Source organism: Fukomys damarensis, unplaced genomic scaffold (assembly GCF_012274545.1).
Source record: "Fukomys damarensis isolate Sample0158 unplaced genomic scaffold, DMR_v1.0_HiC HiC_scaffold_16, whole genome shotgun sequence".
Lineage (NCBI taxonomy): Eukaryota > Metazoa > Chordata > Mammalia > Rodentia > Bathyergidae > Fukomys > Fukomys damarensis.
In genome coordinates, this window is record NW_022900928.1 from 72,523,310 (window position 1) to 72,536,553 (window position 13,244).

The 13,244-nt window shown below is 42.5% G+C and overlaps 1 protein-coding gene and 1 long non-coding RNA gene across 2 annotated transcripts; one reads left to right on the forward strand and one right to left on the reverse strand.

The window, feature by feature from the left end:
• The first annotated feature begins 3,855 nt into the window (after positions 1–3,855).
• On the forward strand, positions 3,856–11,336 carry Panx3 (pannexin 3). The gene is made up of 4 exons (XM_010628722.3): positions 3,856–4,122; positions 5,496–5,638; positions 8,466–8,680; positions 10,584–11,336. Exons 1-4 carry the CDS (start codon positions 3,942–3,944, stop codon positions 11,221–11,223), a joined length of 1,179 nt encoding a protein of 392 aa, XP_010627024.1. The 5' UTR covers positions 3,856–3,941; the 3' UTR covers positions 11,224–11,336.
• LOC104865263 lies at positions 4,817–8,709 on the reverse strand. The gene is made up of 3 exons (XR_781090.2): positions 8,508–8,709; positions 6,045–6,152; positions 4,817–5,669 (listed from the first exon to the last, which is right to left on the reverse strand). It is a non-coding gene; the product is annotated as an uncharacterized LOC104865263 (long non-coding RNA).
• Positions 11,337–13,244: the final 1,908 nt, after the last annotated feature.

The window sequence follows — 13,244 nt, forward strand, 5'->3', positions numbered from 1 at the left end:
TGGGAGGTGGGTCACCGAGGGATAGACCTGGAAGGGTATATTCTTGTCCCTGACTGCTCCCTTCTCTCCCTGCTTCCTGGCTGCCATGATGTTTCTGTCCTTGGACTCAGCCAACTATACAGTGAACCTCCTAAAAACCATGAGGCAAAATAAACATTTTAAGTTATGCATGTTGGATACTGTTTTCCAATGACAAGAAAGTGACTAGGACATTTGTACTGGAGAAGAACATCAACTTCTCGTTGAGGACAGCTGTCACAGTTCCACTTCTTCCTTAGATTTGTCACAGTCAAGTGCTGCACGCTATCCACAATTGCTGGCTTCACAATTCATCGAGTCAGTTTCCTACTGGTAGTTGTAGTATTTATAATGGGGTTGATCAATTTAACAGTAAACACTGCATCTTATACATTGTCATTTATTGAGTGGCCATTACTTCTCTTGAGCACTAGCATGTGTGATACTGATTTGACTTCTTTTTTCTTTGGTTGGTTGGTTGGTGGGTGGGTCGGTTTTTTGCAGTGCTTGGAGTAGAACCCAGGGCCTCATGCATCCCCAGTCCTTTATTTTTGAAACAAGGTCTCACTAAATTGCCCAGACTGGTCTCAAACTTGAGATCCTCCATATCCTCCTAGATCCTCCTAGCAATCCAAGTAGCTAGTACCATATGTCTGTGCCACCATGACTTGCAAAAATGTTCTTCTTGGCTTGATTCTATTTTGTAGTCACTGTACTAATAAACTTTCTTCCTCTACCTTTTCTGTCTCTCCTCCTTATCAGCTTCACAAAGGACAACTCCAAAGATTTCAGCAGCAATTCGGATTTTCTATAGATCTGATGCATTCATGCTTCTGCCTTGTTTTCTTTAAAGTGCTCACCAGGAAAAGTCAGGTACTGTATAATGAGAACACTTAATCAGCCTTAACAGAAGGGCATGCAGCAAGAAGCTAGTCCTCCAACCACACTAAGGCCTTCTGCCAAGAGCCATGTAAGGTAGACATCTGGGATGTGAATTTTCCAGCCCCAGTCAGGCCCTCAGATGAACACAGCCTATTCTGGGATGTTACACCATGAACAACTTGGAGCCAGAACAACCCAGCTAAATTGTTCCTAAATTTCCAATCTACAGAATCTTTGGGATGATTAATGGCTTTTGCCATTATGTTAAGCCCTAGCTTGTTATGCAATTTTTGTGTGGTGGATTTCTAACACATATAACAGCATAGATGAATCTCAAAATATTTTAACAGAGAATCATGACACAAAAATGTGCATATAACTACATGTGTATAAAGTACAAAAACAGACAAAAAATGTAATGATTCTCATAAATACAATGTAGAGCAAAATAAGCCAGACACAATATCACAGTATATATATGTATATGATTCCATTTTTATAATGTATGCAAAACCAATCTATGCTACTTAAAGTTAGGATAATGATCACCTTTTGGGAAATAAGTTATTAGAAAGAAGCACAGAGGCTGTTTCTGGGGTATGAATAATGTTCTGCTTCTTGACAAGGTGAAAAATCTATTGAACTACATGCTTTATGTGTATTTTAATGTACATATATTATGCTTTAAAACTATGTAAATACTTTTAAGAAGCAAAAGAATATATATGTATTCAAACCAAAAATAACCATTTGGGGAAAACACACACAATTAAAAGATACCAAAATGAAAACATGGAGAGGGTGATGGAAAATAGAAATAATCTCTTCTGATGTTCCCATGCCTGGATTACCCCAGTTAGCACACATGAGGCAAATATGATTCAGAGTTGTCCCCTGTCCTGTGGGATGTGGAGAAGCAGACCCAAACCACATTTGTGAGACCATCAAAAACAGCTCCAACAAAGATCCACGTCCCATGTGTCTAAAAAATGAAATGCTATAAATCAAGGAAGCAAACTGTTGAATATGTTCTATCTACCTGTCACACACACACACACACACACACACACACACCTGCCATATGGTCAGGAATGCCAGGTTCAAATTTAGAATCTTTATATTCTACCAGGCCCCCAAACCAATAGCCTTTTCTTTCCAACCCAGCTAAGTCGTACACAGCAAAAACGAACTCACAATTGCACAGGTGGACATCCCAGGACTTCTAAATTCCATCCAAACCCCCACATCCAAGTACCCTAGAGCCTGGGTGCACCCCAGAAGCACAATCACTAGAATGCACATGAGGAAAAGGCCTACATCGGTCCCAGAAGCAGGCTGAAGCCATTTGAGCAGGAATTAGAGTCTACTGTACTGAAGGGTGCTTTAGGTGATGCATAGGTTCTGTTTAGGTATAAAATGGGTACATCCCTTGGGCCCATGTACTCCTTGCCCCATGGGAAGGATACAGCCACAGGGGCACTTGCATGTAGGCCAGTTAAGGGCATCTAATAACTAATTTAAAGGCAGTACTAGTGACAAGAATACCCTGTTCTCTCATGCAGTCCACCAATTTCAAGAGCAGACACTTACTGTGCTACACTTTCCATCACTGTGACAAAATACCGGACATGGTCAGCTTAATAAGAGAAAGCATTTATTTTGGCCCATGGCTTCAGAAGTTTCAGTCCATGATCTCTTGGCCCTGTTGCTTTGGGCCTGTAGCACAATAATACATCATGGTATTATCACATGGCAGAAGCTATTCACTTCATGACCACCAGGACACAAAAGAGAAAGAGAAGGGAGGCTGAAGCAGGAGGATCACAACTTCAAGCCCAGCCTGGGAATTTTAGCAAGGCCCTGACTCGAAATAAAAAGGCCATGGATATAGCTCAGTGAAAATCCCCTGGGTTCAAGCCCCAGTACTGAAAAGATTCTTTTTAGTTTATTGGTACATTTTAGGGATACAGCACAGTTACATTCATCATTGGGATCTTGTGCCTTTACATGACAGGTCTTGGTTCTCATTTTTTCCCCTTGTCCCTGCCCTCCCTTCACCCCCTCCTCCCGTCCCTATTTACAAACACTTTATTTCCATTTTTTCATTTTCTCATATTTTTTTCTTTTCTCTTATTACCTTTCCCCTCCCCTTCCCACTTTCCCTACACCTTTAGCCCTTTTCTTCCTATTTCACCTTGTCAATTATTCTACCAGCTCACAGTCACACCACAGGCCGGGGCCCAAGCCCTCAACACATAAGCCTTTAGGGGACACTTATCTAAACCACAGCATTTCTCTGCACTTTTCAGCTTACAAAGCATTCACATACAACACTCTTAATCCCCACGATCCCTAAGATCCTAACATACCACCTCTTGAAGGATGAGAAAACTGAGACACAGTGACTTGTCTGAAAATATACGATTAAAAAGTGAGCACAGTCCCCAGCTTTTTAAAGAAGTGATGTGGCTAAAACAAATGAAAATCATAAATTTGCTTAAATTTTGAGGGAAAAAGACCAGAATCGGGACAGAAAATTTAACACCAAATACAGAGCAGTTTCTGGGAAAGAGACTGAACAAGAGCTACTCTGTAGAGTAAGCAATCCGAGCTGAGTCCAAGGGGCTCCATTCCCACCCAAAACCACAAGATGAAGGGCTTCAACACATTTAAGCAGTCCCCACCCAAATTCCACATCAATTACATGGGGAGCCTGACCCCACAGCCCTCCTTCTCTGCACCACATTGCTGAAAATACTTTATTAATGAGAGGGCAGCATAAAGCCATGGACTTAGACAATCCAGAGAGCATCCTGGCACTAGCCACACATGAAGCCCGACCCTCCTCCAGCATGGACCCCCTAATTACCGGGGTGCCTGGCTCAGGGTCTGGACAGTTATTTAGGGAACCACTGCCTGCTCCTAGCATAGATGTCCGTGAGGCTGGGGCTGCAGCACTGTCTGTCTGAACCTCTCATCTCCTCACTCCACTGACCCAGGACACCTCCTGCCACCTCTGCGGCCTCAAGCTCAGCAGCATCATGTCGCTCGCACACACAGCTGCGGAGTACATGCTCTCGGATGCCCTGCTGCCTGACCGCAGAGGCTCCCACCTCAAAGGCCTGCGTCTGGAGCTGCCCCTGGACCAGATGGTCAAGTTCGTGGCCGTAGGCTTTCCCTTGTTGCTGATGTCCCTGGCATTCGCTCAGGAGTTCTCCTCCGGTAAGTTGCTTCCAAGATCTCACTTTATTCCACTGTTTGCATGGACTCAGAAATGAGACAGCTCCCACACTGACAAGGCTTCATGATGCTAGGCTGGGCTGGATGACTCAAGGGGCAGCCCATGCATGCATGTAGGTATCAACGAAGCAGAGACACTGGAAGGTTTTTAAATCACCTCCAAAATTTTACAATAAAAAATAATGACCTACAATGTCAGTTTCATATAGTTTGTTTCATTTCAGTAATGAACCTTTTATTCTAGTTTTCCTGTAGATAAGAGAAGGTGGGGCCCCAGGATCTTTTCTGGGCCTCAGTCAAATTTGTCTTAGCCACACTGTTAAAAAGCCTCTCATTTTCTCCGAGCCCTCTCCTCAGCTCCCCCGACCAAGGTTACTAATTTAAGAACATATGTGAAGTGCCTGACATAGCCTTATCAGAGAAGCTGGATAAACCCACTGCTCCTCTCCAGGAACTCCTGCCACACATATTAACATACACAAATATGGAGTATTTTAGGTGCTGGATTAACTCAGCAAATCCACTACCTCTATTAAAGAGAATGTGAACTTCCATAGAACTGCGACCTCTGGTTTTCATTCTTTTTTTTTTCTTAATTTCTATTTTTTATTGGTACACATTTGTAATTCATAAATATTGCATTCCTTGTGGTATGTGTACATAATACATCTCGATTCTTTTTTTCATCCTCTTCCTCTCCCCTCTCCTTCTTCCATTTCTTGGTCCCCTTCCCTGTTAGCTTAGGACATTTCCTAGTGAGATATGTCCACCTTGTTTGGCTTCTACATTCATCCGCAAGATGGAGAAAGGTATTGGTTCCAGGCTCTACCTCTTCTTGGAAAATGATGGGAAAACAGGAAAGGCAGTGACCTTCCTCTAAGTCTGCTTTCCTTTCAGCACAACTTACCTGCCCTTTTGCTTGAGCTGGGCTCAGAAGTCCAGGGCATTAATTCTCTATGTTTTAGAATCTAGAAGATTCCAGCTCTCTCAGGAAAATGTCACCAGCAAACCACAAACCTTCTGGTGCCAAACTGCAGGAGTGTAGGGGTCACCACTGGCTGCCTGCCAGGGTGTCTAGGGGATGCTCTGAGAAACAAGAACTGCCATACCTAACAGGCTGTCAGCACACTGGTAGGCAGGGCAAAATGGTGGGGTTCTCTCCAGTCATGCCCTCTCTTCCTATGACAGAGCAGTGCCAAACTCAGAAAGAAGGCATGGGAAGATAATGCTTGCCAGACACAAAAATTGACCAGAATTGTGGAGGCAGCCCCTGAAAACTCTTTGATGATGGCCCCTGGGGTTCCCTTTCATCCATCCCACCTCAGAGATGTCTCAAAGCTGCACTCCTCTTCCAGGGTCTCCGATGAGCTGCTTCGTTCCCAGTAACTTCAGTGTGCGTCAGGCTGCCTATGTGGATGGTTCCTGTTGGGACTCACTGGTTCACCATGAGCAAGATGAGGATGGCCAGTACAAGACAAAATCTCTCTGGCCCCACAAGGTAAGGCAGCCCCAACTCTCTATCAGGCCAGCTGAGTGGAAGGAGACAGACCTGAATCATACTCCCTCTCACTGAATCATTTTCCCTACCCTTGCTACAATTACTTTCATGTTTCGAGCATTCTTCAAATGCCGGCTGAACCTTGGCTGATTGTTTTCACCTGACTGGAATCTCTCTCTACCTGTGGAGCAGACAGATGATAGGCAGCCTTAGTTGAAGGTGATTCCTTCAATCTACTCATTAGGAAAAACGTCAGTGAGACAAATAGTAGTGTGATAGTCTTTCCTCTAGGCTGGCCAGTTTTCTCTAACAACAATCACTCAATCCTTCATTTCTGGGGAGGGATAGGGTGCAGCTAGTATTAATCCTGGCTTCCACCCTCTGGAAACTTGGTCACAGGACTCACCGGTGTTCATCCAGCTGATGCCCCATCCTCAATATGGTTCTTCTGCTCTCAGTGGACTCAAGTGCAAAGTTTAATCTGGTTTCATCTCTCCAGAGTGAACCTCAACTTCTGGCAAGGGAAGAAAAGTGGTTGCTGGAATGTATCACCTCACAGGAAAGATCTACAAGGCTGTTGCTCGCGTATATTTTTCAATTTTCCTATTTTCAGCCCCAACTATCCTTTCATTTTCTAAGGTTTTCCACCTAATGTAGAGGCTTTCTGGGTCTGAGTTGCGAATAGCTTAGTTTCTCCTGTCCCAACTCCCACCTGGTTTGCACACTGATGTCTTCTATTACATAGCTCCTTTCCAGTTTTCAACATTTTGCTGCTTGTCTCCTCTCCTGTTTTCACTGTCTTTGGAAGAATATGCCTTTTCTACCACTTATTGTCATCTTAGTGGTGTTTTATGGAAATAGTGATAATATATATTTTCAGGTCACAGTGTTTAGTGAGAAGTCTCTCACAGCATTTTCTAGGGATGACCATTTATAACACCTCAAAATGTTACAGTTCTAGGACTCAGACAAAACCATAAACTTATTGGAGAAAGCCCAGGAGGTCTCCGTCACTAGTAGTTCAAGAAGGTATTAGTCAGTGACAAATTCCAGATATTACAGAGCAGATTCACATGTCAGAAGAGTCAAAATACCTGATCATCAAGGTCACCAGAAAGCTATCTAAACAAAAACTCTACTTCAAACCTAAAAATCTACTCTGTAGGGGTAAAGGCTTATTTTCAAGGAATGCTATTTCTTGGACAGAAGTGAAAAGGTTCTATTTTCTCTTGAAGCATAGTGTACTTATCCTAACTTTCTATGTTCAAAAAATACACACACTCACACACACACACACACACACACACACACCCTATGAAGAGGTAGATATGCATACAGAATGTACACCCAGAATGCTACACCTGCAAGCCAAAGAGAAGGCCTTAAAGATCTGTCTCTCACAACCTTAGGAGGACTAGCACTGAACTGTAAAATGATACATTTTGTGTGTGTGTGTGTGTGTGTGTGTGTGTGTGTGTGCATGCGTGTACGTGTGTGTGTGTAAGGACACCAGTTAAACTGCATTAAGAGCCCACCCTACTCTAACATCACATCATTTTTAATTAACTAATTATATCTACAATAACACGGTCTACTATTTCATTCTGAGATACTAAGGATTAGTAGCTTCCACATATTTGGAGTGGGAGCAGAAACCATAAACACAATTCAACCCATCACAGTCCTTTCCCTCAAGATGCTAGTAATGTAGCTAAAGAGACAAGGCTTCTGCATTCCTAAAAGTCAGTTTATATAGCTACATACCTGAAAGGACCCCCAAAGAATTTCAAAATAGGGTCATCATTCCACATCAACAAAAATCCAATGATGAGAAAAGACCAGTGAATATCTGAGAAGCCAGTGCAGGAGACCACAATATTGATTATGTCCAAGAGCGCTGTAAGCAGTACAGGCCATGAAGAATTAACCCCCCAATTGGCTTGTTTATAGAAGTGAGTCTGGCTGAAGCCTATGTGCCATTGCACACCAATTCCACTCCTATAATTCAAACTTTAACTAGAAGGACAGGGTTCTAATTACAACAAAAAAATTGTATATTCTATTCCTAATTCAAGAATTCTTTTTGTACTTTACAAGCCTTACTTTCATTAGTTTTCATAGAAACTGCACAATTGCACATCCTCACACATAGTCCCATCTTTGAATATAGCTGGCCTTTATCCCAACTGATTGCTAATAAAAATCAGTAGCTTAGACTGATCAGCACCTTTGCTACCTAATCAGCATTGGCTATCCTGGCTCCCTGCTCTCTTTCTCTCTTAGTTCTTTTAGTCTCCCCCGCTCAACCTCAGGCTTGTGTTGTACACTGAGTAGGAGACTAGAGCCTACTACAGAGGTTTCCAGTAATGTTTCAGGGATTCCCAGTAAGCCAAAGAAAGCTAGACAGAAAAAATGGGATTTTTCTCTCCTCTGGGATATCACGCATGGCCACTGTTAACCATGACCTCAAGCTGGCTACTCGGCCTGACACATGGCAGGGTGGGGGAATCTCTCAATCACTGTCTCTCTTTTCCCCTCCTCTATACCCCATGCTCTCTCATTTTCTCACTTTCACTTTCTCTTCTCCTTGGTGCCCTATTCAGCCTATAAATTAGAAAAACTATAGATCATAGACCTGGGGAGTAAAAAAATCTAAATTCCTGCTAGGCCTTTCTATATTCTTCACCATCAGGACAGTCTTAGCTGGCCCATTCCCTGTATCATTTTTCCCCTTGCAGGAACTGGGGAGAAGTAAGCCCCTCACTCAGTGCTGTCACTCAAATTTCAGCACCCTGAACTCCCTCCTCAGCCAACTCTCACCCTGCAGGCCCTCCCCTACTCCCTGATGGGCCTGGCTGTGGCCATGTACCTGCCAGTGCTGCTGTGGCAGTATGCAGCTGTGCCAGCCCTCAGCTCAGACCTGCTGTTCATCATCAGTGAACTGGACAAATCCTATAATCGCTCCATCCGCCTGGTGCAGCACATGTTGAAGATCCGGCAGAAAAGCTCTGACCCACATGTCTTCTGGGATGAGCTGGAGAAGTAAGATATCTCTTCACCTTTTGGAGGATTTGTCTGAGTGCTAAGATGATATCCATGCATACTGATCTTAATTATCCTCTATGTTATCCTTCTCAAGAGAGCAAAGTGCTCACACATAATCTCATGAATTTTCTGTAATTCCTATAAGGGGAAAAGGACTCTACCTCTAGTGTACAGATAAACACACTGAGCCACAAAGGGGTTAACCACTCATGTAACCTTATCTTCCTACTCAAAAACCTCAAATACATCCCATATCATGCCTATCAAAAATATCTGGATTCTCCCAAATATTTTCCCAAGGCCTCAACATACTGTCACCATTTACTTTTTCAAACATTTTTTTTTTTTTGAGACAGGATCTTACTTTGTAGTGCAGGCTGGCCTCAAGCTTACAGCAATCCTCCTGCCTCAGCCTTCAGAGTGCTGGGATTATAGGCATGTACCAGCCTACTCCTCAGCTCCTTCAAACTTCTAATTAAAACATCCAAAACTCAAAATTTTTTGAGCATCTTTGGTGAGCATCCTTGGTAAAGTCTATGTAAATATTCCAAAATTCAAAACAAAGAACGGAACTCCAAAACCTGAAACACTTCTGGCCTTAAGCATTTTGGAGAGGGGATATTCAACCTATACCAGATGGCAGAAACCTTCCACCCTACCTCCTCCTTTTTTCCTGGACACATCATTTGTCTATCTAGTTGTTCATTTATTTGATACCGGGCACTGCGCTGGGTGCTTCAGATACACTAGTGTATGAGTGCTGGGGACAGGGGTTGGGGCAACAAAACTGCACCTGCATATATGCTTACATTGTCTTAAGGGGAGACAGATGACAGGTAAACAGCACACATAAGAAAAACACACGTTAGGATAACGATAAGTGCTACTAAGAAAAAATAAAGCAAGGGAGGGGTATCTGGAAAGTAGATGGAGTGTAGTACAGTTTTAACTACGGTAGCCAGGGTGGGCCCAACCAAGAGGCAAAATATTTGAAATCAGATTAAGTCTCATGTTTATGCACATGAATATGTCCTCTCAGAAAGTTCTTTATCCCGCCTGCCTTGCAAGCACAAGGTCCTGAGTTCAATCCCCGGTACAAAAAAATAAATAAATAAAAGATAAAAATAGAGTTCTTGGGCCGGGGATTTAGCTCAGTAGTTCTGGTGACTGCCTCACAAGCACAAGGCCCTGAGTTCAATCCCCGATACCAAAAAATAAAAAATAGAGTTCTTTATCTTTTGACGCAGTAAGTCAGTATTCTCTATAAAGGTTTCTGAACCCTCCACCCCACAATGTTATTCTAGCTTCTAACTTTCATAACTATGGTTTGTATCCATCAACTTAGTAACAAATCAAGTGTCAATTTATTTCATGTTTGCATGTCTTATCTACCCTTTCCCCAGAGATCAGACTCTAAGCTTCCTTGGAGCAGAGACTAGCTTATCTGAACACCACAGCTCTCAACAAATACTTACTAGCACATTTATTCATATAAAGTTAATTAACTGACCCAAAATCACACACACACAAATACACAAGCCAAGAATCAAAATGCACTTATTTAGTCTCCTAGTGCAGTGCTAATTTATAAGACTATTGTTTCTTAAGAGTCCTACTTCAAAGCTTAGAGCTTTAGTTTGCCTTGTTGGGCATAAATCTTCTATGACCATTCATTACTCATTGATCATTCCTTGGGTTTATTACACTGCACTCATTACTTGGAGAATCAAGGCATACTCACCACCTGTTTTGGAGGGAAAATCATGTCGAAGGACAACAGATTTCCTTGTGACCCAAGACTATCCTGTTGAATATTCAGATCTATTACTTTCTCACATGATTCCAAAGGTGTGGTTCTAAACTGTTCCTCCTAACCTTGCCTTCTTTTTTCCCTGCCCAGGGCCCGGAAAGAACGATACTTTGAATTTCCCTTGCTAGAGCGGTACCTGGCATGTAAGCAGCGCTCACATTCACTAGTCGCCACTTACCTCCTAAGGAACTCCCTCTTGCTCCTCTTCACATCAGCCACTTACCTGTACCTTGGCCACTTCCACCTGGGTATCTTATTCCAAGAAGAATTCAGCTGCTCCATCAAGACAGGGATGCTGCGTGATGAGACCCATGTCCCTGATCTGATCACATGCAGGCTGACTTCCTTGTCTGTTTTCCAGATTGTTAGCCTCTCCAGTGCAGCAATATATACCCTATTGGTTCCAGTAATAATATACAACCTCACACGGCTATGTCGGTGGGACAAACGACTCCTATCCATCTATGAGATGCTCCCAGCTTTTGATCTCCTCAGCAGAAAGATGCTGGGATGTCCCATTAATGACCTCAATGTGATCCTTCTTTTCCTCCGAGCCAACATCTCTGAGCTCATCTCTTTTAGTTGGCTGAGTGTCTTATGTGTGTTGAAGGATACAACCACCCAGAAGCACAACATTGACACAGTGGTCGACTTCATGACTTTACTGGCTGGCTTAGAGCCCTCAAAACCGAAACACCTCACCCAACGGGTATGTGATGAACACCCATAGTTAAGAAAGAAACTATGGAGTAAAAAAATTCTGTGAAAAGTAAAAGTCTCTCGCCATCTTCATAAGCCACACATTGTAACATATTTTTTTAAAAACCCACTTCATAATCACTAAGCTTGAATTTAGATGAGTATCTTGTATTTGTAGAAATGCAGACATAAATATGAAACCTGGAATAGAAGTCAAAGGACTAAACTCTTAGGTCTGGAGCATTCTATGAGGATTGTAAAAGTAAATAAAAGTAAAATCTAGGAATTCTATAAGAAAAGAGGATTCTAAAGGCTATTTATGTAGGTAGGTTTTCACTATTTTCAATCCATGACCCTTTGAGAGTATATACTTGGCTTACATCAAAGAGCAAGTGAGCAACATGGTAAGAGATAATAAAGATGTCAAATACCTGGAGACCCTTTGGTGTGGACTGAAATCCTAAGAATTTGCCCAATTTTGCTTTGTGGAAGTCATCAGCCTTGCCAGGCCCTGTGGGACCTGCCAAATGAGCCAGGGAATACTGATAGCTTGAACCAGTAATCTGCTCTTGGGGTTTAAAAACAGAGGGAAGTGCCATTCAAAGCCATAAGTGGAGCCAGGTATACTTTTCATCACCTAAGCCAAAGACTCATTTCACTAAGAGCTGGGATTATGGGCCGTGGGCCCTTCATAACTTTTAATGAGCTCAAGTATGTTTTAATACCTCAGGGGACTCTATACCTTCACTTATAGCCAATCACTGAAGAGCAATCACTTAGAACTAAAACAGAAAGCAATACACAAAAAAGTGCTCAGTAAGTGCTAGTGAGTCCCTTTGGTCTCTTCCCAGATTTATCACCTCATCCTTGTAGCTAACTCCCAACCCTGTACCTGGAGTCCTCATTTGATTCCAAAAAGCTGGTCAGCCCATAATACAATGCTGTGTTACACTTTATACTTCTTTTTAAAGCTTCCGGTTGTGCATTTCTCAGAATTTTTTGCTTAGGCCATTTAGACCCCTCTACATATACGTTAGTGGAAAGCTATGTTGCTTCTGACAAATTCAGATAAGTTTACCTAAAACAAGCAATGAGCTGACATATCAGTGTTCACTGATCACTTCTATTATCAAAAAATGTCCAACTCATCAGTTGGCACACAAGCCCTTTCATAATCTAAGCCCTGCTCAAAATTTCAGTCTCTCTCCTTACTTCTCTTCACACAGAGCTTTCACCTTATTCAATGACTTGCAGTTCCCATGCTTCGCATGGTGTTAAACATTGGAATATGCTGTCTCCACTGCCCATGATGCTCTCAGCCAGCTCAGCCTCTCCCTCTTCTTCCACATATACTCAGGCATATTTCCTTCAAGAAGCCTTCCTATTTCCCCTCTCCCTCCCTAACTGGGTACTGCCATACCAAGCAAAATCTACCTCTGAAATAAACACATTACACTGTATTAATAAAGTACTAAATAAATACTCTACACAAATTAGCAAAAGATTGGGTCAGTCGGTAGCATCACATTCTCTGGAGCACATAGTCCCAGCCTCTAAATAGTCCTGTATGGAGAAAGCTTTATACACAAAAACTCAAGCAACATGGAAATAATTATACAAAATGGAAAAGTTATAACCAAAATATTAACCAGCCATTTAAAATTATGATTACGACTTAACACTGTAAAAGGATAAATAAACAAAAAGGAAAATAAAACAGAAACATACTCAGAGTTTGCATAAAAGTGTGTGAGTGAGGGGCTGGGGATGCAGCTCAGTGGCACTGCACCTGCCTCTCAAGCACAAGGACCTGAGTTTGATCCCCAGTATGGAGGTGGGGGGGAGGAGGAGAAAGGAAAGATAGAAAAGTGAGTGAAAATATAAACATACACGAAAGTTCAAAGTGGTTTGTGTTGGCATGGTGGTTCAGGCCTATAATCCCAGCACTTGGAGAGGCAGTCAGGAGGAGGATCACAGCGCGTTCAAGGCTAGCCCAGGGCCAGCCTGAACTACAAAGCGAGACCCCATCTCAGGAAAAAAAAAAAAAAAAAA

Bases quoted from the DNA above. Each gene is read 5' to 3' on its own strand.
- Panx3 (XM_010628722.3), top strand. From the start codon at position 3,942: ATGTCGCTCGCACACACAGCTGCGGAGTACATGCTCTCGGATGCCCTG. The intron at 5,639-8,465 runs GTAAGGCAGCCC...CTCACCCTGCAG, and splicing joins AATCTCTCTGGCCCCACAAG to GCCCTCCCCTACTCCCTGAT. The intron at 8,681-10,583 runs GTAAGATATCTC...TTCCCTGCCCAG, and splicing joins TTCTGGGATGAGCTGGAGAA to GGCCCGGAAAGAACGATACT.